General features: G+C 36.7%; 2 protein-coding genes across 18 annotated transcripts in view; one reads left to right on the forward strand and one right to left on the reverse strand.

The window, feature by feature from the left end:
- Positions 1–2,338: 2,338 nt before the first annotated feature.
- brat1 (BRCA1-associated ATM activator 1) lies at positions 2,339–14,433 on the forward strand. Its single transcript, XM_035534649.2, has 14 exons — positions 2,339–2,840; positions 3,548–3,709; positions 4,282–4,436; positions 4,666–4,813; positions 5,543–5,936; positions 6,999–7,118; positions 7,294–7,382; positions 8,810–8,916; positions 9,044–9,227; positions 10,403–10,476; positions 10,590–10,674; positions 12,611–12,709; positions 12,808–12,965; positions 13,165–14,433. The coding sequence occupies exons 2-14, from the start codon at positions 3,583–3,585 to the stop codon at positions 13,909–13,911; spliced, it is 2,487 nt and encodes an 828-aa protein (XP_035390542.1). The 5' UTR covers positions 2,339–2,840; positions 3,548–3,582; the 3' UTR covers positions 13,912–14,433.
- Positions 14,434–17,446: 3,013 nt separating this feature from the next.
- dmd (dystrophin) overlaps positions 17,447–24,351 on the reverse strand; it is a 112,073-nt gene continuing 105,168 nt past the window's right edge. For 8 of the 17 annotated variants that reach the window (XR_004776987.2, XM_035534640.2, XM_035534639.2 and 5 more), the window contains 3 exons: positions 20,059–20,151; positions 18,540–18,565; positions 17,447–17,920 (listed from right to left, as the gene is read on the reverse strand). Coding sequence is in view for 14 of the 17 variants with exons in the window: in XM_035534640.2 (XP_035390533.2) it covers positions 18,543–18,565; positions 20,059–20,151 (116 nt within the window). In the remaining 3 variants the exon portion in view is untranslated. Of the gene's footprint in view, positions 17,921–18,535; positions 18,566–20,058; positions 20,152–22,571; positions 23,517–24,351 lie in introns of those variants that run through there. The other 9 variants (XM_035534646.2, XM_035534648.2, XM_035534647.2 and 6 more) reach the window with 5 other exon arrangements.

Genomic DNA, 24,351 nt, shown 5'->3' on the forward strand with positions numbered 1-24,351 from the left:
GACAACGGTGTCGTCAGCAAACTTGACAATGATGGTGGAGCTGGAAGTGGCTGTGCAGTCGTAGGTGTACAGTGAGTAGAGCAGGGGGCTTAGGACACAACCCTGAGGAGCTCCAGTGCTGAGGGTGAGGGTGGATGAGGCGCAGTTGCCCACCCGTACTGATTGTGGTCTGTCTGTTAGGAAGTTGGAGATCCAGTCGCACAGGGATGTATGCAGTCCTAGATCCCCCAACTTAGTAGTGAGTAGGGAGGGGATGATAGTGTTAAATGCTGAACTGTAGTCGACAAATAGCATTTTAACATAATTTCCCCTCCCTTTGTCCAGGTGAGGGATGGATTACTGACCGGACATGTGGGACCAGTTCCCAGGGGCCTATAACTGCTAGGGGACTCTGAGACACCAACAATACCTGTGTCAGCTCAAAGACTGCAAAAACATCACTGCAAGTATGAAAATGAGATTCTGTACAAATCAGTTAATGTAAAAAAATAAAATAAATCATAATTTGACCTCAGGTGTCTCAGTTCATACAGAGCTCTGGAGCCCCTGTGCCTGCCCACTCACAAGTCCAGGAAAAGGGCCACAGATTCACCTTTCGCAAATATAAACTTAATAGCAGCACATTTCCACAAATAACTACACACAAACATATATGCCCCTTGAATGGGACATATGAAAAATTAACTTTTTCTGTGCTTGTGCATTTGGGTGTCTGGAGTGCCTATGAATCCACAAACTGAAAATAGACAACCCAGTCAGTTTTTTGTGGGCTGCCTGCTCCAGAAAACAAGGGATAAAGCAAGATGTTCAGATTGAGCTCATCTACCTATATCTTTAGTAATCATTGGAATTAGAATGCTCTAAATGTATTTGAAAAAATATTGTGCTAAGGGTTTTATTGGTCTTTTAACTTCTGAAGTATATATATTAGATGTAAATTTCTAGATTGTCGCTATTTCACTGAAGCCCCCTTCAACATCCCAGAGGAGGTCTCTTATTTCAGCATATAGACTGGGTGGCACCGGCCTGTGCCTCTTTCATATAGGCGGTGTTAAACCTGTCAGAACAGTATGGGGGACTACATGCCCATTATTATCCTCATCCTGTGTGAAGACCTCTTGCTTCATTTCTAGGGGCTTTGTCACTTATCTTAATTGATTGATAGACCTTCCATCTGTTGCATCAGCTCCTGCAAATGGATTGGTAACATCCTAGTCAACCAATGCACCACCACTTCAGCTAGCCCCCCTTTGAAAGAAAAACTATCTTGCCAGTTGGACATGATCAGCTGGTAACTGCCAGGCTAAAGGCAATGCAGATGGCACCTCCATCCCATGCCACATGGGATGACATATTCAGAGAAGACCTGAACAGGATAAGACGCCCCTTATGCTGACATAAATCCTGCCAGCAGGGATGGACCACATATTTGACCAAATTCCTATGGGTAGTTGGAAAATAGCAGTCCTTGATTATCATACAACCTTGGGGAATCATGTTGCCATCAACAAAAAAGTGGTTGGGAAGTAACACAGGAGGATGGAGAGTAAAGACAAGCCTGAGAGTGGAAGGGAAGTTGGATTGATGATAGATAGTCCCAATGGAATTGTCGTATGGAAGAGGCTTGGATATCTTCTGACTGACCAAGGACTAAAACCCAATGCATAAAACATGACAACAAAGAAATTTGGCAAAAAAAAACCTGTCAACTTAAAAAAGTGTAAAAGTGTGTTCTTGCACAGGACAGAAGAATAAACTAAGGCTATTTGGCTTAACTTTATGTTTAAGACTGTTAAAAAGTATACTTGTCCATCACACTGGTGTGCATTTAGCAATTTGCCTTTTATTTATACATTATTGTTTTTGTGGGGTTTTTTCTGTTGTAGAGAAAATTGGGAGTAATAGCAGAAAAAGAAAGAGCCATATGTGCAAAAAAGTGGTCAATGTCTTTCTTACAGGAAAAAACAAAAACAAAATTAATATCTGGCAGCAGTGCAAGAGAAGCTCAATCTGCAAAAGCACAAATTGCTAAACAATCCCCTACCACATAGGGATTGACAGCACATTTTTTAGGAGATTTACTCTGAGTTCTGATGCTTATTGTTAATATGGTACATGCTCAGTAAACTTTGGTCTTTGGGTTTAACAAATGTTCCTCGATGTTTAAATATTTTTGAAAATATAGCCTATATTGTCTTTGTAACCTATACAAATTAAGATCTATGTGCAAACAATAAAATAATCATGGAAACATATCTCCTGACCTAGATTTACATTTTGATTACAGAGGTGCCAAACCTCCTCTACCCAAGAGTCATCTGTTGATTTAACTTACAGTGATTACAAAATTTAGGAAGTAAAACTGGTTTCGAGGTACAGAATTAAAGACATTGCGACATGTGCGAAGATAAAACTCGATTCATAACGTCTCGCTGTCGCTAGGTGGCAGCATATATTTTAACAACGCTCAAGAAGAACAAGAAGAAGAACGTTGTGTTGACTCGATAAAAAGACGGCTAATGTGGACAAAGTTTAAAAAAAAAAAAAAAAAAGCAAAGAAAGAAGTTAAAAAAGTGGTAACCCCGCAACAGAGATAATATCCAGAGCATGTTTATATATCAGTGTAACACATCCAGGAGAGATCATGGATTATATTACTAGTTCCTCATTTAGGCTCTCGTCAGATCTGGCGTTTTAGCTAGCTAGCTAACATTAGGTAGCTACAAGACTTCATAAGAACAAGGATTGATTATATTTTCCAGGATATTGAATTAAAAACGAGTCTTGCACTCTGAAGCCTCTTAATTCTAAAGATACAAACTTGTGTCATTTTTAAAACGGTAAGTGTTCACTAAAGTTTGACCTTCGGATTATGCCCCAGACTCGACTGAGGGTGTGAGTAAGACTGGTTATCGTATTAGGTTACATAAGGTTTAATCTACGTGAAATCATAAATATGTAGTAGCTACGTATTTAAAACTCCCAAAATGGGCATATAAAAAGCAAATGTATTTACCTTTGTTGGTAGTAAAATTTGTGTAGGTAGTATATGTGATGTCTAGTCTGCCAATATAGGCTTAATGCCGCAGCTGAGGCATTAAAAATTCTCCAGTAGCTAAATATTGACGTGCACGTTTTTGTGACATGTGTAAGACAGAAGATAGTCTTTTGTGAGTACGACGAGCACCAAGAAGGTCCAAATGTAATTTCAATAACTCGGCATGAATTTCAGTAGCTGTAGATTTGACACATCGATTTTGTATCATTACTCTTTCAGTTTTTTAAAAAAGCGAAACGGAATTAATACAAACGTTCAATAAGACGCATTCTGTGACTGCATTTATTTTTATGCGCCTGTGCATGAACGAGATAGAGAAAGCCAAAGTAGATGTAGTTCCTACAGAGCTTTCCACTTTTCAAAAGTAGATACACATTTCAACTTAATAAATAATAAACACATGGGATGGGGAATACATATATTAATATAATGATGTGTGAATAGAGTAGCATTCACTCAAATTTCTATATTTTTTATGGTTCCTTGCAGGGCTACCTTTTTTGTTGGATGTTTTTCTCAGTACCATGGACAGCGAATGCTTATCCTTGCTGCCGTCTGTCTGTGAAGTCCTTGCTGATTCCAAACTTTTGCCACCTGATGACACCTCTTTGGAGAAGCTTCTGGATTGGTTCAAAGATCTAACTAGCCAAGGTGAGTAGCCTACATTCTGCAGCAGAGGTGCTCAGCCCAACTTCAGCAATGCACCATCACAGTTTAATGATATTTAGAAAATCTGATACACCTACTGCAATCAACTGAAGAGCTTAATCAAGTGTGGTGATTGAGTTTGAAAACATCAAACAAACAAGACTTCTGCCCTCCAGGACTAGAGCTGGCCCCCCTTTTCTGATGTATTATTAGCCATTATAAAACTGGCAGTACTTCTAAGTTGTATTTGGCAAGTAATGGTTATTCATTTTTTACATTGTATAACATTTTAGAATCTTTAAGATTTCCTTTGAGTTGTCCATCGGACAAATTTAATTCAGTAAATTTGCTTTTATTTGGATAGTTTTACCACCACTTGAGTGGAACATAAGAGAATGAAAAATAAAATGTTCAGCTATATATGGTAGGTTTACAGCTAAAATATTCTACAGTGTCTTCTAAAATTAGCTCATCCTAAAATGAAGTTGTTAATTTGTTCTCTACAGTGTCCTGTGCACTTTTAGCAGTGTTTGGATTACTAAAAAGTTGGGTTTTTTTTTTTCTTTTCCTTCCAGATGACGGGCAGTCTCTTTTGCAACATCAGCCATGCCTATTGCAGTTCTTGTACAGTGTGATGGAATCAGAAGTGGTGGATCCCATCATCTTTTCCTTCTCCTTGAAACTCGCTGGGCTCCTGGCAGCTGAAGAGAGTGGCTTCTGTCTACTGCAGGTCAGACTGCCGAGCACCTCGCCCACAAAGAATGTCAGTGAATGCAAGCTTGTGTATGGTGCTTTTGCATGATCTTTATTTGCTTACAGAGTCATTAACGTGCTGTTAACTTTTTAATTATTTCCTGGTGCATATACAGTTGCCAGCATGGAGGTAATAAGTGTAATGTTTTTTGGTTACCGCAAAGCTTTTGAATGTGACTGCTCTTGGTTTCTTTGTGTGAGATCAGGAAAAAGGAGTGTTGGTGTCCATGTTTGTGCCAGATGGCTGGCATGTGCTGGGCCTTTGGAAAAATGCCTCAGTGCGTTGTGGGTGGCTCCAGGGACTGTGGAATATGTTGCAACACCCACCAGCAATGGACTTCTTCTGCAGGAATGGTAAATCTGAACTTCTCAGACATTCAGAAGCCTCTGCTCTTTATATAGAATTAATTTGTGTATTCAATGCAGAAGGACTAGCAACAATAGCTGGCATAGACGACTCCATGCCACCAAGCATGTAACTGGTTTGTGGGATTTTAAGAATGTAAAATATGATAGTGGTATCAACTGAGCAATCTTTTATTTAGTTAACAGTTTTTTGTTGTAAACCAAAAAATTACTTTGTTACAGACGACAGTTTGATGAACAAATTAAGATGTTTTGATGAGGCAATATTTGTATTCAAACATTAACAGTAAACATTTGAACATTGCATTATAATTTCATCCAAAGCTGAGGCATTGGCACCAGGATTACTGGTCAATATAATAGCATACCTTTTGAGACTCACACATTTGGGACAGGTTTCACGGTCTCTCGTCAACTAGTCAAATCTCAGGCGTCACAAAAAGTTTATTGCTTGGACTTTGATTTGAATTTGATTTGATTTGTTGCTGTTTATTTGTTTCTAACAAATCTAAATGGCTGTGCCCTCTTGTTAAGGTTAAAGTAAAACATGACATGTTTCTGGAGACAAATATTTTAAGATAGGAATTTTACTTAGAATTTCCTATATGCTAGTATTATGCTTTTTAAAATGGGGTTTGAAGTATTGTTTGGGTGTTTTATTTTGTAACAGCAACAATTTTTTAAAACTTATTTTAACCTCCTGCGCTTTTTCCGTAGGGATAATTACCTTGGTTCTCAATCTTCAAAACGATGAAAGCCTTTTCATTACCTCATTAACCAACCAGATTTTAGCACACATTTTAAACTGCAGCATGCCACGAGTGTTGGGAAACGACACTGACAGTACGGCAGAAGGTCAAGCTCTTGTCAGTTCTGACTGGGTCTCTGTTACTACAGAGATAATGTCCCATATGTCTAGGTCATTAGCTTCAGAGGATCAGGCCGTCATACTCCCAGGATTAAGGTTATTGGCCATAGTTCTCACCCAGTGTGGAGACCCTCTCAAGAGACTGTTGTGGAAACACGTCCTAGAACCTCTGGAGGTACTAGCTATTAGGAAGGGTGACTCATTAACCCCACCCATGATGGCAGTTCTTCAGGCTGCTGCAAGGTGAGGCCTTCAGTATTGCAAGACATTGTCTTCCAAATGGAGTAACTACTTAGCTTTTTAAATCCTCTTTTGAAATTTTTGAGCATTATTTGGAAGGATAGAATATTCTTGTGCTAGGAAATCATTTTAAAGGCAGTTGCATACAAAGATTCAGTTCTGAACTTACTATTATGAGTAAAACTGGTTTCAGCAAAATGGTAGTTTATTTAAATGGTTTCTTTTTATTCAAAAAGAAAATCTAGATAAAAATTTACTGGATAATATTTGTACATTTGATATGACTACTGTTTCTTTCCTTACTTTGTCCACCCATTGACTTACATTTATTTTACTGCTTATGCACTTTCAAACCTGAAGTCATTAAGTCATCTTTGACACATTCACAGGGCACCATTCATGTTCTGTAGCCTTCCTCTGACTATTCACCTTATCTTTCTTAAAACTTTCTTTGTAAGATTAAAATGTTCCATGAACAGGATTGACAAAAAAATAAATAAATAAATCAAGGACATGAATATCTAAGCATTAAAGATGGTTGTCCTTGTAAGTGACATAGTAGGTTCAGCATTTTATTTTTATTTTGTGTAAAACCACATTTTTGTGTATTTTGTGTAAAAGCCAGCAGCAGTGAAAAGGAAACACTGGATGGGTAGTACATAGCTGCTTGAAAGGCTCTTACTTCTACCCAACTAGAGTACCTATTTTTGCCCCAAATTTTACTATTCAGACCTCTGCACCACTGCAGATTCATAAAGTCCGTTGTGATCTCTTTAGCCAATAGTGACTTCACCACTATTAATTTCAGAATAGCTATGAAAGAGGCTGATTTTAAAAATCCTTAAACACCAGAGCCCTTTGCAGGTGTGTTTTAACCCATTTTGTTGATATCTGTGCCTGAACAGGGGGTTTATGGATAGCGTACTCCTTGGTAGACAGTGTTGCTTATTTTGAAACAGTAAAGGCACAGATTTTATAGCAGTATTTATATCTGTGATGATTTCTACAGAGGTTTTGATTTTTAAATATAATGTACACATAGTTCTCATATTTTCTGTGTTACAGGACTCCTCTTTATATCCAGCCAGAATGTAGAGTGGAGGCATTGATGAATGTCATGTTGTATTCAAGAAACACTAACGAGTCTGTGCTGTGTGCTGCATCAATCCTGCTACTGGAGAAGTGGTGATTAAAGAGGAGTCATTTTTAAATTATGTACTTTTAAAAACGCATCCAAAACTTTTGTCAGTGCTGATATTTCTCTTTCTTTCTTTCTTTCTTTCTTTCTTTCTTTCTTTCTTTCTTTCTTTCTTTCTTTCTTTCTTTCTTTCTTTCTTTCTTTCTTTCTTTCTTTCTTTAGTTCAGAGGTTCTGAAAAGCAGAGCAACAGATGTCATCCTCCTTCCAGTGCTGTGCATCACTGGGACTCAACAGCATTTTCATGAATCTGGTGGGGAAACACCCTTACACTCAGTTTCGATTCTTGTATGTCCCAAATGTGGGTGTGTGCAGGTGTAGAAGTGGATATGGGTCTGTGAATATGGATACATGACAATTGTTTATGTATTTAACCAGTTTGTGCTTTTAAACAGCAAATAGTTCACTGACTTCCCCTACCCAAATTATTTTATAATCACCATACATTTAATTTTAAAAAAGCCATCTTTTATTATTCAGTCATTCAGGGTCAATCAATCAAAATTTATTTATATACAGATGTTGTCACAAAGCAGCTTTACAAATGTCCAAGTCCAAGCCACCAGGGAGCAAGCCAATGGTGACAGTGGCGAGGAAAAACTCCCTAGAGCATGAGGAAGAAACCTTAAGAGGAACCAAGACTCAAGGGGGGGGGGGGGGCATCCTCCTCTGGCTGACAATGGTCACCACAATAATAACAATTTTAGCAGAAAAACAGAGAACGTCCATTAAGCGCAATGGAGAAGTAGTTGGCTAGGGTTGGGGTGTGGTGGGCTACAGGAAGGGACATCGGGGTGATGAGAGTAGCCATGGCAGCTGAGACTGGTAGAGGCTCAGTAACATCATGACATCCCGCAAGAGAACGTCCATTTAGGTCAAGTGAATAACTTCACTGTTAATTTAGTTTCCAATATTCAATCGTGAGAGGAATAAAAACTGCCGTAGAAGGCCCATGCACACTGTGCCACAGAAATACCAACTCGGATAGTTTAGCAGAGTAGACTGAGCTTGCTGAGTGTCAGCTGAGATCATGTACATCATGTAGTATAAGGAATGCCAATAGTTTAAAAAAAAAAAGGAATTGTTAATTATATTGTAGTGCACTTTAAAGGAGTGATTGAGTGAAAAGTCAAATGTGTATAATTTTCTGTTTACCCCAGATGTAATCAGTTGGACAAGACATGTTTTATGACATTTGCTTCTTTAGTTTTGCACTGGAGCTTCAAGGCTAACATAGCTTATAACATTTATTTAAAATCTCAACAGGAATTTTGTATGTAAATATATACCTAAATACCTAAATTGATGTACGCTTGCCTAAAATGAAGTAATCTATTTTTTGATTGAAGCGTTTGCAAAATAAAATTTGCAAAATTACAAATTTATGTTCAGAATGGACCTATAGAATGATAGTAGGTATACCTATTTACATGACATCATATAATCTCCTATGTAAGTATTAATGTCTTGCTCAGAAAGCACATGACCATGTTTTTCTGACATGATCTGATTTGTCATCCATGATCTGTTTTATATGTTTTGTTCTATACACCTTGTATGCTAGGTGTTGGTGATTTTGGTGAATCCTTATCAGACGGTCCACAAATGTACTCTACTTTGAAACATTCCGGCCTCTCTGTTCAGAGTTTTGTGAACAAACATTTCTTTCTCTTGTTGTAGATGTGTTAAGTGGCCATGATTTACTATTGGATCTGCTGGCCCAGAGAGCATCCTGCATCTCCCTGCTCACTCAGAGTCTGTCCAGCATAGCGGAACTTATATGCAAGGTAGGCTGGCCAAAGAATGGTGTGTCTCGGACAATCAGGCATTTGGCTTGTTGAAGCTATTGATGGGGAAATGTAAATATACACAATTGGGGAAGTCCGTCTCTTTAAAAGGTAATGCTTTTTTCAGAAGAAATCTCTGGACAGTGTTTCCATTCGTCTGATCGGTTCTGCAGTGATCTCACTTCTGAGGATATGTATTGGCCATTACCCCTCCACTATACTGCAAGTTGGAAACTTCCCTCATCTTATTGGCTGCTGCAAGATTCAGAGGTGTGGTCTGGATGTATTAGGGAGCCTCACTGTTTATGAAGGTAAAGATTCTACTTAAAAATATAGCATGGCTGCCCCCAGCTCAGTGAACTTGCCACATATAGAACTAGAGCAAAAGTATTACTCATGGGTTTTCATTGCCCTCTAAGCAAATCTTTGGTCAAGATGAGCCAAAAAAAGGCTGTGAAAAGAAAGCTGTTTAACAAGTGGAGTTTACACTGAAAAAGAGTGAAATGTAACCTTTTATTAAGATGACATTACTCCAAAAAAAAAAAAATCTTTAAAATTACTATTTTTCTCAATAACAAGTTCAAATTACTGGAAGTGTTGTAGGTGGTACTCTGTACACCCTTTTTAAAAATACCTGCACCATCTTATCATGCTTAATATGGTGGGGAAAAGACAATTAAGCCTCTGAAACCCATTCATCCTTATAGAATATCTTCAATTTATTCAGAGTCCTTAAACTCTTCTCATGAGCTCACTCCACAGGTTTTCAGCATGGTTTTGGTCAAAAACTGGAATAGCCATTTCACTGATTGTGTGGTCAGTGAACCAGTTTTGTGTGTACTGCATTGTTAATCACTTTTTTTTTTGCCAGTTTTTTTTTTATCATCTTTTGAATGTGCATAATTTGGGGAAGTGCACTGATTTAAAGGTGCAGCAAAAGTTCTGTGGCCCTTGACAATTATTCTCTATTTGCAAAGACAATGCTGCGCTGTGCATGAATGCAGAAGCTAGAAGAAAGTGACAGGATCACACTTTTAAAAAAGAACTGCTAGGCAGCTAGTTGACATCGTGCAAACCAGATTTAACTTGTTCAGAATGTGAAAGCCAACCTTTTTTAATTTTTGAACACAATCAAAAATTCTATATAATTGGTCAGAAAAGAGCTCTCCAAGATGTCAGGGACTTGCGTTTGTCCATTTCCTATCTCCATGAAAAGCACTGGAGTTCTTGCATAAGGATAAAAATAACATTATTTTTTATCAAAACCAAAACAGTACTGATGAAATCTTTTGCCAGTCGCTTTAGATTTATTTTTTTATTATATAAACGCTAAACTGTGAGATTTTCTGGCATCACAATTGCCACTGCATAGCATTATAGCTAATTACACCATTATATCTTTATATCTAGTATGATCTTAAGCAGCTAAATGGTAATGAAAAGTACAGATCTTTGGAATTGCCGTGTTGAATTTGTTATCTCCTAGAGAGCATGGACTTGATTCAAGAGGCTTTCGCCATTATCCTACAGTATATGCAGAGTCCTGATTCACATGCGACGGTACGTATGATCTCAACTACTACAGGGTGGTTGTGTTCTGTTTCTAAACCGTGTCATGTTTATTGGAGTTCAGGCTGATCTCAAAGTTTGTTTTTGTTTTTTCTGTTTCCAAGGTCTTGAAGAAAGCACATCAGGCTGCTCTTAAATGGTTTAGCATTTGTTCACCTTCAACTGACTTATGGAGGTTTGTCAGTAATGGTAGGTACAGGCATGGGAGTAGGAGCTACATTTTATTTAACCTTCTCACCACCCCATCCCCTGTTACATGAGAAATGTTTGTTGCCTCTGGGGCTTTGTTCTACAATACATGTGAGATTGCAGGTGCAAGAAGGTATTTCAATTTGAAGTAACCACTCTTGAGGAAGGTTCCTCTCAACTAGTCAAGTTTACATTGAGAAGCCAGAGACAGGCCATAAATGCACTTTTATTGGGCTAAGTAATGGTTATTATGAGCATTGAGGGTCAAAGAGATTACAAAAACAAAGCAGTAGACAGTCTCATCATTAGCAAGTCCACACCCATAAAGATGAACAGACAGATGAAACAAAGTGAAGGAAATAAACGTGGGTTAGGCAATGACACCACCCCCAGGATAAAGATAACTGACATGGGTTTAAAAGATGTGCTTTACAAAGTCCTTCAAAGTCTTCTATAAATATTAATAATGCAAATATGAATAATGAATAACAATATTTGTGTAGAAGACATGCTGATAAAAAAACTAAAGATTTGAAAATTACATCATAATTGGTCTTCACTCTCTTAAAGGGGACCAGTCACTCAAATATTCTTTTGGTTAAGTCCACTGAGCAAATGTTAACATGGAAATATTATTTCTCGACTTCCTTTGTTGGGGTGTAAATGGATCAGTTCTTTAGATATGGTCTGGCCCCCACTTTATCTGACACAGCATGGTGTACTGGATTCCAATCCTCTGTAAATCACTAGTTTAGCATTGCTACATTCTCTCCAAAATAATATCTTTACTCTGAGTCAGTATGCTGACCTGTATTGATAAACGGTGCTGGAAGCAAAGCTAGTTTTCATCACATACCACTGAAATGCTTTTTTTTTTTTTTTTTTAGTTAGCTTTTAGCACTCTACTTACTACTCCAATCCTCCAAAATGATTAAAAAAACATTTAGATACATTGAAAACCATTTCCATGTATTCAAACACGTCAATAAAGACTTTTGAACATGTGTGCCAAATCCAGATTGAAACTAGGAGAAGGGCTAGTGGAGTCGCCATGCACATCGTGCTGATTTATTAATTTTTTAGACTCGAGTCCATCTCGTGCTTCATACAAAGTGTCATCATTGGTTATTGTTTTACCCATCATTTTTTTCCAAAATGCCTTTGATGGCAAACAATTAGATTATTTCAAAGCTCTGGCATAATGCAGTACACTCAACTATTAAAACAAAAATGCAACTTCCTCTTAAGTCAAGTCTAATTTTTTGCCATATGCATTCAACAATATCCATGGGGATTGCAGTAAACAAGACAAGTGAGGGGGTGTCAAGTAGAAGGGCTGTATGGGATCCGTAGTCCATAATTGCAAATGGATATTGCCATCTGTTAATGAGAGGGGCCTTTGCAGATGTCCGCTATCTTGTGGCTATACTGTCTTTGGCAGTACATTAATATTTCAGCAATGGTCATATCTGAATTGCTTTGGCAGTGCTTCGAGATTTTGGTAATGATCATATCTGGATTTTTTGTATCACTCACTGCCTCTGAGAAAAAGGCAGATGTCCTCACTCTGAGGCTCCAGGGCCTTTTAATTGACATGACAGTACTGAAAATGACACTGTATTATCCAGACATGTTACATACATGATATGCCATCAAATAGCATTTGTGTAGATTTTTCACATTTTCTTTTCATTAGTCTCAAAGTAACACATTGCTCAATAACCACAAAACCAAAAAAAAAAAAAAAAAGCTGGTCCATGGCTTACTGTTTTCCTACTGTTTTATTAGGTTTCAACATCAGTGATTAGTAGTTTCATTTAATTTCAGCTTTTGATCCACTTTGTTTTTAGTTTTATTTCAGTTTGTGAAAATGTTCTTTCATAGTTCATTTTTGTGCGTGTGTGTGCATGTGTGCGTGCGTGTGCGTGCATGTCAGACCTCTTTTCTGTGTTGAAGAAGCACGTATGTGATGGACGATGGGAAGTGAGAGATTCAACTCTAGAGTTCATTGCTCAGCTTACTTCTGCACTGAAAGGTAACATAAAGCAGCCTTTCCCCAGATGTTATACTCTAGCACTGTAATGTTGCTACTAGAAGTGGATGATTGTCAAACTGAATAACATCTTCTCTCAGGTAACAGTGAGTACACTGAAGCTCTGCATACTAATGGCATGATCTCAGTGCTGTTTACTGCACTGTCAGATGTAGAGGCGTATGTCCAAGCAAGCGCGGTGGCTGCTCTTGGAGAGGCATTAACTACAACTAACCTGCCCCTCTGTACCAGTCTTCAGGTAAAGCAGTTGTTTTCTTCAGAAAGACATTTTGATTACCAGCCCTAAACTCATAATGTAACTAATGAAATAACAGAACCAATTTTGGCATATATGCAACCCATTTCTGAATGTATATTTCACTCATTTTCTGATTTGACCTGGTTTTCAGGATCTATAAGTTCTTATGATCTAATCTATTTTCTCTAAACATGTACAGGAGGAGATTGTTTCCCATCTGCTGACTGTCCTTGCTCAAGATGCAGAGAGCTTCCCTCGTCGTGCAGCACTGAAAGTCTTCACGTCATGGCTGAAAATCCCACAGACTTTTGCGGCCTTGGACCAGTCTCTGAGCTCAGTCTTCTCATTGGGTGGAAATGACTGTGACTGGGAGGTGAAGATTCACACACTGGAGTTAGCAGATGTGTTGATGGAGAAATCACTAAGTCACTGTCCATATGCCGTTCAAGGCTATGAACCTTCAGAAAGGTGTACAGAGCAAGCACTAAACAAGCTGATGGATTTAGGGACATTGGGCTTGCTGTTTAAATGCCTGTTTGACTGTGATAGACCTGTCTCTCAGAAAGCCTGTGCACTCCTGCTGAAGCTCAGGGCATTTATGAAACAGACGTCTCACACTGATGGCAATGACCTTGCCCTTGAAATATGCAGGTACAATTGGGGTGAGGAAATACTTCATAGATACTGCAGCAAAAGGCCTGAACAGTCTGATTGTGTAAGTAATGATGATGAAGTGTCTTATGAACAAATAGACATTGTAAAATGTGATCCTTGCTGGCCAAAAGAAATTAGCCTCTGCAAGATATTAGATGTATTGGATCTGGATGAAATGCAACACACTTTATCACTAAGTAGTGATCATGTGATAAATTCACCCAGATCTCTAATGGAAGACATTCTGTTTGTGGCTCACCAGAGTGAAGACAATGTTGTGGACTGCTATTGAGAATGTGCATTTGACTGCAGTAACCTGCCATTGACTTGGTAGGTCTTGGCAGGTCTTGTCATTGATCAGTGTGCTTCTGTCATTGGATCCATGTGCTCAGAGCTTTGTATGAAGCAGAGTGGACTATTTTTATTAATCTATACATCTATTTGTGATCTGCCCTGTTTTTCTGTAAATATTTATAATTGGGTCATCCTTATTATCAAATCTGATACCATGTCAAAAAAAAGCCATAATACTCTTAGTATGTTTGGATGTAATAATTCCTACAAGGGAAGGTTTTCACAGCATTGAAAACTATATGTTCTCTTAAAAAGTCTCACCACCAGTTAAGATTTGACAATCTAGTTTACTTTCTTGTTCCTTGATCTGAGTCTAAAGCGACTTCACCTATTTTAAGCTATTATAGCTGGGGTGAAAAAGTGAAATGAGCCCCAGAGGTGAGCTTTGAGGATCACCAATTTAAGTAGATTGATAAATGCCCTATTCACTGTGAAATCAAATAAATATGATCACATTGTAGCCTTTTTAGTATCTGTTCTGAGAAGTGGGTCTTGGTTGCCAGTGCGTTTGAAAGATGCTTGAACATAAACAAAAAAAATAAATTGGATGACAATCTTTCAATACTGGTCGTATGCCCAACATTTACTGAACTGTAAAATCTGGACATAGTTAAGGAAGCATATAAAATTAGAATGCATTAGCTTTATTTGGCTTGTGTATCCATTGCAAACACCAAGTTCCAAATGCTTCTTTTCAGTTGGCTTTATTGTCATTTACCTTAGAATTTCCGCACATTCATCTCTTTCCTCTTCCCCAGCCATACACTTCCACACATACGTACTCATTAAATATCTGACTTGTGTTTGTTAATTTAGAATTAGATCTAAACACACACCCGAAATTTGAATCTATAAAAATGGTATCCTAACCTAACAGATACGGTTCATATTTTTGGCAGAATTCCCTCTGCAGCCACTAAGGAATTGCTGCATAAAGTAAAATATGCATATTATTCACTGACAGTTCTGACAGTTCTGACAATTTGGCGTGTGACCTCGCCCATGACTTTACAGATATCAGTGATGCCGGCCCTATATTTATGCACTTGTTTGCCCTGACCTACAACAACACCTAGTGGCAGAATAAGAAAATGCGTTTGAATTCTCCAATGCAAGTGGCAAAGTAAAGATTTTTATATTCTACCATACAATATGTTTGCACTTTTAATAAAGTATGCTTGGTCAGTCCAATAGATGAAAAGTGAGCACCTTGCAGTAGAATAACCACATCTGATATATTTTACATTTTGGTGGCACATGTTGCCCTGAAGAGTTGTTAATTTCACACAACATTGAACATTACAGTTTATTAGTAATGTCCATTAATAACCTATATTTTTGTTTTTTGCATTTCACTGCCCTGTAAATGCTAAATTTACTGTGTGTACCACCTGTTTGGTTTTTATTTTCATTGGTTCAGCTACAGTCTGTTCACATTTATTCTGTTACCAAGTTATAGTAGTACATCAAAAATGTATTAATTCCCTGTGGTACATTGTGATTTGCTCTGTCACAATACATTGCAAGAGGAGTGCACTCTCTATGAAGCCTAGTCATTCCTCATCCAGTGAAGCTCCTAGCCAGCCCTATATCAGTATGTGAGGTATCGCAAGCCATTTCAAGCAATTTCATGCACAGTAGTAACAGCCCTGGTCAAAGGCTCATTTAAATGGCTTTATACCTTTGCATAACCTTGTACCCCAGCTGTCGACAATGTTTAATGTGTTGCTGATGTCTTCCTCAAACATTGATAAAAGCCAAAAGGTCAAGTACTCTAAATGTTGAGTGCTTGCTGCCCAAATTTATAGTATAATTGGGGATATAAAAAGTGCTAAAATGTATGCTGCGTATTTAGAGCGTATGTTCCCTAAAATAATTTCTCCTGACCAATCTTGATTTATTAAACAGGTTTCTTTAATTTCTGGAGACTTTATAACCAGACTGAATTTAATAAAGAGAGATTTTGTTAATTTAATTTCAGAACACATTATAAAACCCTTTATCACCCTCTCCTGTCCGCAGTGACAAAAATCCTTTGACCAGGTAGTAATAATAATGTCTTATTTGTCTTTATTTCAGTACATCCTAGTGTTCACACTTCAATACTTTATCAATAAGCTTAACATAGCATTTTAATTTACATGGAATTGTAAACCTGCTCCAATTCAGAAAGGCTTTCTCATCTGTCTCATCCATCACTGGCTTTGCTCAGCAGACTCTACCTCATGTACCTTCAACCCTGGCAGCCCTGCTTCATACACCTAGCTCATCTCCTTTCACTGATTTCAGTCATAATGGGGATGTAATCTGGACATGCTTAAGATGGCCCCATGTCTGCCACTTTCACTGTTTTACAATTTATAATTTTCTACCATTCATCATTAATAAATCCTCTGTAACATGGCACAACATGGTGTTAAGGAGTTCAGTTGCCTATACTACGATGGACTTCTCTTATCCTTTGAACAGATGTGTGAAATGTTTGCTATGCTCAGGGCCGTTTTTCATTTACGAAATTTGTGACCTGTACATGTGCAGTTGCATCTCGGTTACAAAGGGCCACTAGGCAGATGGTTGATTATGTTCTAGGTCCACTTCTAACATAATTTGTGATCTTGTATTGAAATTGTACTCTACATTAATTCCTGAGATCTGGGAAGCCATTCTGCTTAGTGTACATCTACTGCAAAGTTAAATTATACATCCTATATATTGGAGTAAACTAAAACTGTAGAACCTCTGTGCAATCAATGTAAATCTTTCATACATGAATATTTACACTGAATCTGAAAGAGTTTTGCTTCTCCACTTTAAAAATAATATCTGGTGTCTTGTATCAGCCCTTTTCCAATTTTTTACCCTTCTTGCTCGATGGTTAATGCTGCTCAAGGGCAAAGAGCCAAAACCTTCAGTCTTTATACACAGAGTCCGAGATGTTCTTTACATTTTACGATTAAAAAATGTCAAATAGTCCTATAGAATCTACACACAGGTGAACCAAAACATGGTGTCCCTTTTGGCATTATATCAATGAGCATATTTAAATGGCCCCTAATAATTCACCTCCTAGTAGCTCTTATCAAATATATTTGAACTTTTATACAGTTTCAGTAGATTACAATTTGTGTACAAATGAAATATGAATGAATTTTGACAAACATCAGTATGGAGCCATGACTCTCAAAGTACACAAATACTGCAAAGCAAAAAGAAAACACCTGTTCAGTGAGGTTATACTGGTCAAATAAAGCTTTACCTTTACCAGTATCAATTTCTTAACTTTTAACCTGTTGTAATGGCCAAGTTCTCTGAACAGGGTAGGTGACACTTCATAATAAATTTTCATTTGTCTACAAACAATAAAATACCGCCATATTACCAAATGTCAGTACTGATATCCTATTTTGATAGGAATAGTTTAAACAGACTGCTGCAGATGAAAACAGACCAGCACACATGCGCACACACAAACACACGGATGATAAACTTTTAATATGCGTTTGTTGTGTTACAAACAAAATTAGTTTATAAAGCACCCTTTATAATCCATCTGCCATTAGGATAAAACACTTTTAAAATGCGCTCAACACTGTACAAGGAAATGGCACGCAGTGTTACAAGTTATCACACTTTTTTTTTTTTTTTTTTTTTTTTTACAATTGCATAGAAGATTAAAAACAGCTTTTTCTTAAAATAACAAAACAGTTCTAGACTTGATGTACGAAACTACTTAAATCTACAATCTGGAACCACGATCCTTCAGAAAAATAGATTTTATTGATTTTGCCATTGTAAACATATCCTGTCCAGCTGTTTACACTACAAAAGCATGCACTTGAGAAGGCTTCTTTAGTCTCAACCCCACGCCTCTGTCATCATACTGACCAATGACTCCATAGCATATCCAATGTTATCAACCATATGGAAGAGACTTCCCATCTTATATCCTGTTGGGGGAAGAAAGAAAGAAGGGGGGGGGGAAACATCAGACAGGAGTCAGGAGAAAATGAAAAAAATAACCTACCATATGCATACATTCATGTATGTGTATTTTATAGCTGTACTATATATCTATATATATATATATATATATATATCTATATGTATATCTATATATCTATATCTATATATATATATATATATCTATATATCTATCTATCTATCTATCTATATATATATATATATATATATATATAGATATATAGATAGATAGATTTCCAGGTGAGTAACTGATATAGAGATTTCTCTAGAAACTGTATTTTACTATAATTTTTACTATAATTTTGAATATATAAAGATAAAAAGCAAGGAGCTAAAAAACACACGATATATATACTCGTTCAAATAGAACAAATTGTATTGTTTTTTTCCATTCTATTCATACTGACAAGGCTAAATATGTACAATTTCATTTGAAGATTACCTGCTGATAGTTATTTTTAAAATCAGGGCATCATAAGCGGAGCAACAGAGCAAGAGAATATTGGAAGAGAATATTGGAAGAAAAACCAGTGAAGAGAGCAAAGAATTAGTTTCAATGCAGAAACATTAGCAAAGCATACTAACCTCTCATGGATTTAGCTGTCCAGCTCCTTGGACAAAGAGAATGGAAAGAAAGAAAAGGAAAAAGAGAAAACTTTACTTAGGTCTTGGCCAGATTGCCAACACTGTACACTAAACATGCAATTTGTTTTAAAGCAGTAAAACTGGATACAACATTTTCTTATGATCATTATCATGTCCAGAATTATTCTGTGAAGGGTGAAAAGCAATCATTACAAATATATAGTAAACTGAAAGTAATCAAAAGAGCAATCCAAAATGTATTATTTAGTAAATAATAAATACATGAAATGTCCATCACACTTGTGGTTTTGTTCACATTTTATGTGTCATTACATCCTGGTTTAAGATGTTTGAAATGTGCCCAAATTTAGGAATTCAGACAGGGCCAAAAACTTTTTCCGTGTTACTGTGACTTGCTGCTCCATGCATAAGTTTCACAAATTCTTGAATCCTTAAAAAAAACCAAAAAAACAAAACCCTGTAGTATTACACTCACCAGCCACTTCATTAGAGACAAATATTATTAGAAACTCCTTTAGTTGTACATTTAGAGTCGGCATCCCATTTGCTGCTATGCATCCCATTTGTGCTAGTTATCACTAGACCTTGATCAAGGGTCAGTTAAGCACCACAGGGGCATGGTTGTCTGGATATTTTTGGGAGGTGGGCCCCTCTCCTCAACCCAGAAGTAAAGCTAATGTAGAAAAAAAAACCTAGCAACTCTGTGGTGCCTGGTGAACATATATTAGCTCATGTCAGTGGTAATGAAGTGCAATATAGAATCAGGATGCATTTAAGTGAGATTTCTCATCACCAAGCAGTCTCTGAAACGAAAGTAAATCCATACATTTAATTACAAATAATAAAGAGAAAACATTTGATTGCATAAGAACTCACTTGGTATACAAAGTTGGTACCACCTGCAGAAACAGTTATACCTATGAATGTTTGCCAAAAAGACCTTATAAGGTAGTGGTCAAGGCACCACTGCCAAGCTGCCACTGTTGGACCCTGAGCAAGCCCTTAACCCTCAAATGTTCAAGATGTATTCAGTGATAATTGTAAATTGCTTGGATTAAACATCAGCTAAATGCCCTAAATGTAAATGAGTGTTATACATCTCAACAACCCATTCTTCTTAGCCAAATTACTCAAACCTGATGGGGAATATTTTTTAAACAAACATTTATAAGCATGTTGACAGATGCTCAATTTTGATCACATTTTAGGTTTTAAGCCACCTATCTCACTTATGGAGGACTGTACATCATTTAAAATTGGCCATGGGGCTCCTGGTACACTCCAGTATTATGGCTCTACTTGGCCTGACCATCAGTTTGGGAGAACAGCCATATACACAATTGTTCCGTAATCACATTATAATTTATATTTGTATGTGCAGCACAACAGATTTAACAGTGATTCCAAATTATTCTAAACAGTACAGATAAAGAGAGAAAGGGTGTGTGTGATTTTATATATATAAAAATAAAAGAGAGAGATTAGCACAACGTCATACCTTGGCTATGGGGGAAAGATTTATTTAGCTGCTCAATCACTTCCTCTAGTCCAATGCTTGCATCCTGGGAGGGACTGGACAGCTCATCATCACCTAACATATAAAATATCATATTCATAATAAATGTCATATTAAAATTAACAGAAGTTCTCTTTTTTTTTTAGCCCCGGCGTGCATACAATATATACACTTTCTAATACCAAGCACACACACACACACACACACACACACACACACACACACACACACACACACACACACATATATATATGTGTGTGTGTGTGTGTATGTGTGTTTACACACACACTCCAATACCAAGCATAGCTATCACTCTAATCAAGAATGTTGTTTCATTCTTGTTCCTCTAAAATGAGTATGCATTTTAATCTTACTGTCGAGAAAAATGTATCCGCTTTACTTGTCTGCTAGCTTGCAAGCTATTCTGCCATGTGTTATGCAGTGGTAAATAGTTAGTCCACTTTACAGTCATAGCATCATGATTTACATGAAGGCCCTTGGATTACTTGTGTAAATTATGCCTTCTTTAACCATGTAAAAAGACCCATAACATGCTGTTACTAATGCTAGAATATTTTTATGGGTTTTTTGTTTTGATTTTTTGAAGAACTTAATTACAGTGTCCATTCAATAAAGCACATGTTGATAAAATGTGATAAAATCTTTCTACTGCTGGCTAAAATCTTTCTAAAAGCTGGCTACTTGTACATCGGAGTGGTATATATTTGCAAGCAATGTTCACGAGTAGTGAAAACTGATCCTTTTATTCAAGACAAAGCAGTACATGCCATTAACTAAATCAACAACAATATAATAATTATTATTCTCACATTATAAGCCAGAAAACAGTTGTCAAAATGTTTTTTCCAACAAAGCTCCTAGCCAACAAATTGTTCTTGGATGTAACTAATGTTAGCTAATATTAGAGGATGAATTTCTGGATACATTTAATCTGTTTAACTACTTACCTATAATATATACCTATATATGTGAGAACAGTCATCACACTTTATATGCAAGAAGGCATTAACTGCTAATGTCAACCTCTTTGTGTGTAATGCCAACTCATATAGCTACTGTGTGGATGTCCTGAAGCCTCCTGCACCACACATGCATGTTTTAACAAAAGCGTAGTCAGTCACTTTTTATATCATCATCAAATCAAATTTATCCAGAAAGTAGTAGTAAATGGCTAAGGAAACAAGGAAACACTAAATTTGACCTCTAATTGCAAGTGTAAAGGACTTTCCCATGTTGTTCAAGATAAATATAGCTATACATCTCAAGCAAAAAGGTCTGTTCACATATTTGAAGAGACTGCGTCTTGTGTACAGATTACAGTGCAGTTCTGTCTTTCTGTGTTAAGAAAGCACTATGCAAAGTAAAGGCCACAACAAATTTTTGGGTTGTCTTTGCTTGGATTCCCGATCATTATTTGGCCAAGTTAGCAATAGTTTTCCAGTCCTTTTGGCACCTTTTCCTTTCAGAGTGAATGGATTTCTCTCACTCCTCTGGCATAAATCCTTATTTCCTGGATTGTAGATTTTAAAAAATTGTATTTGTCTGTGACCAAATATGCAGGCGGTCTCCAAAATGACCATTTGTGACATGTCAGCAATATCAAAGAAGTCCAAAACCGAACGACAGAAATTATTAAAACAGACAATAAAGAACATGTTCTTGCATTGATTTTGTGTCATTTAAGCACCTGTTTGCTAAAGTAAACTCTCATTCACTATTAACTATCGTTACTTCTGTCATCTGATTGGTTTATGGATTCTCTTGGTGAACCCCAAAATCAGGAATTTTTCCCAAACAGAAGCAATTATCCTCTCACATTTCTCATCAAGAATGCACTATATGTTTGCAGACATTTCTTGGACAGTTTGAAGGACCAAGGAAGTCTGTGCTAGAGCTATGCTTACCATCTGCTGTAAGATCTTGTTGACTGGATGCAGAGTGCCTTACTTTTCCTGCTAGATTTAGTTGAAACATCAGATGCCCCCCATTAAAATTTTCCCCTGAGGCTGGAATTGTAATGGAAGTAATGGCAACACCCATTCATAATGCAAAAAAAAAAAAATCTATCTATTGAGTCAGAATTGTTAGCCAATTGTTAATTTAAAACCTTACCACTCTGGGGCACAGAACAGATATTGAAAGTGGGGGACCAAGCTGTGAGCAAAAGGTCTCAGCTTTAAAACTTATACAACTATGCTTTATGAGTTATTTTGTGTAATTTGGGCTAATGGTTTAACTCAAAGTTATGTTTGCATACCGACTTTTTATGAATCCATTGCTAAACCAAATCAACACTGGTCACATAGGCCTACATGATCAAAACTAGTCAGCTAGCAAACAGGATGAAGGAAATGTGTTTGTGTGGACTTCAGAAATCACTATTATATTCAGTAAAATATACAGAATGTTTACTGTGCTCTCTGTGAACTCAGTCCTGTGATGCTTTCAAATAATTCTTATTTGAGCATCAAGGATTTAAAAAGTAACAAAATTTAATTGACAGCGGCATTTCCATCTTATTGCATACATTCAAAGTTTTTTCTTCGGTTCCTCTGCTTGTTCAGCCAGTGTTACCATCCTTTGAACACGTAGTTGTAGACCCTGTAAAAAATGACTACATATGGATATATTAATATACTATATATAAAATGTTTGTTATCCAGCCATCCTGGAAGTGGTGGTGGCCATTATTTGGAGCAAATATAATTTATGAAAGACCAGACATGATTTTACTCCGATTTAAAATACATCTTTCTCAATATTAAACATTTTGAGGTTTTAAATTTAAGTTTTCATTTATTGTTTGCTGTTTTCATTTATTGGATTTTTCTCCGAAGATAAATGCATTTTATTTGTTTGCTACCTGTTCAGCAGCATACACATTGTTTTTAGAGACAGCAACACTGCCATAGATCTTGTGAACATCCCTGTACATACCACACAATGAATCTATTACATTCATGCGAGCATTTTGATAAAAGATGCTATCTGATACTAATGTTTCTTCATAAATGTGAGATTGTGCTGAATTTGTTAGATTATAAATCTTGGCTAAAAAGACAGTGGTAAGACATTAAGAATCAGAACACCTGCATGAATTTGTCCTTGTGATTTTAAGCTTAATTGTAATGAAAACTGCAGTGAAAAATGAAATCTACATGACTGAAGTATAATGGATGCTGGGTAGGACAAGCATGTGATTCATAGGAACCATTGTCAAGGAATATTTCTGAAGAAAATTCTTATTTCTTTCACCTGACTCCTTGGAAAATGGACACACTTCCTTTTCCAGCAGAAGCTTCTCTCATAGAATCCCACTATATTACCCAATTATAAATATGCTGTATAATAGAGAAGTGATGATGTTGATTTTGAATGAGTTGTCTCTCTTTTGGGTTCAAAATGTTTCACATGTTGACCTGTAAATTTTAGAACAATGCCACATTAAATAGATGCCATTTTCATTTTAATCAAATCCTGAATACTTTTAATCTATACATCCCTTTCCATAGAGAATCTTCACTATAAAATTTATGCCAACCAGAGAATGAGAACAAATTGAAGCTTAGATAAAAGCTAAGCCAATGCTCACATTCAGAACTAACCCAAGTTTCTGACAAAGTTTCATAATGCATGATGATTTGCCACTGAATTCTATGGAATTGGGATGGAGAGAAACAGTATACCAGGTATTATAATTGATCTGTAATAAACCCATGTGCCACAGAGGTCAGCGTATGGAAAAAGTGTTTCATGTATTTGACTGTCACCAGACATCAAAAGGGAGGTCTAGGGTAAAATTATGTACCAATGTTTATTAGAAACAAGTTTATTTATGTAGCATCCAACAGTATCCTGTATTATGAAGTCATATGAGGTCAATTGACTATAAGGGGTTATGTTGATTTGATGTCAAGCACACACAAAGAGGAACGGAGATAAAGCAATTAAGTAATTTAAAATTCTAATGGTATTTAATGGTGCAATTAATCAGTCTGATATCAAAATTACCAGTATCAGTGCATGTCCATATCACCCCATTGTAACAAAAGGTTACAATTATACATTTACAGTATGTCAGCTAATGGTACAATGGTTATGAAATTGCAAAAAAAATATTATAGCACCAAAAACCATAAAACAAGTGGCAAACATGTACCTGTCTGCATGCAGTTTGACATAAAACAACAAAAACACTACAATGCAGCAATTTCTGCCAAAAAGGTGATATTGTTCCCTTGGTATTTGTTACAA

Source organism: Electrophorus electricus, chromosome 18 (assembly GCF_041902795.1).
Source record: "Electrophorus electricus isolate QZ-2024a chromosome 18, ASM4190279v1, whole genome shotgun sequence".
Classification (NCBI taxonomy): Eukaryota; Metazoa; Chordata; class Actinopteri; order Gymnotiformes; family Gymnotidae; genus Electrophorus; species Electrophorus electricus.

Bases quoted from the DNA above. Each gene is read 5' to 3' on its own strand.
- brat1 (XM_035534649.2), top strand. From the start codon at position 3,583: ATGGACAGCGAATGCTTATCCTTGCTGCCGTCTGTCTGTGAAGTCCTT. The intron at 8,917-9,043 runs GTAGGCTGGCCA...TGCTTTTTTCAG, and splicing joins TAGCGGAACTTATATGCAAG to AAGAAATCTCTGGACAGTGT. The intron at 12,966-13,164 runs GTAAAGCAGTTG...AAACATGTACAG, and splicing joins CCCTCTGTACCAGTCTTCAG to GAGGAGATTGTTTCCCATCT.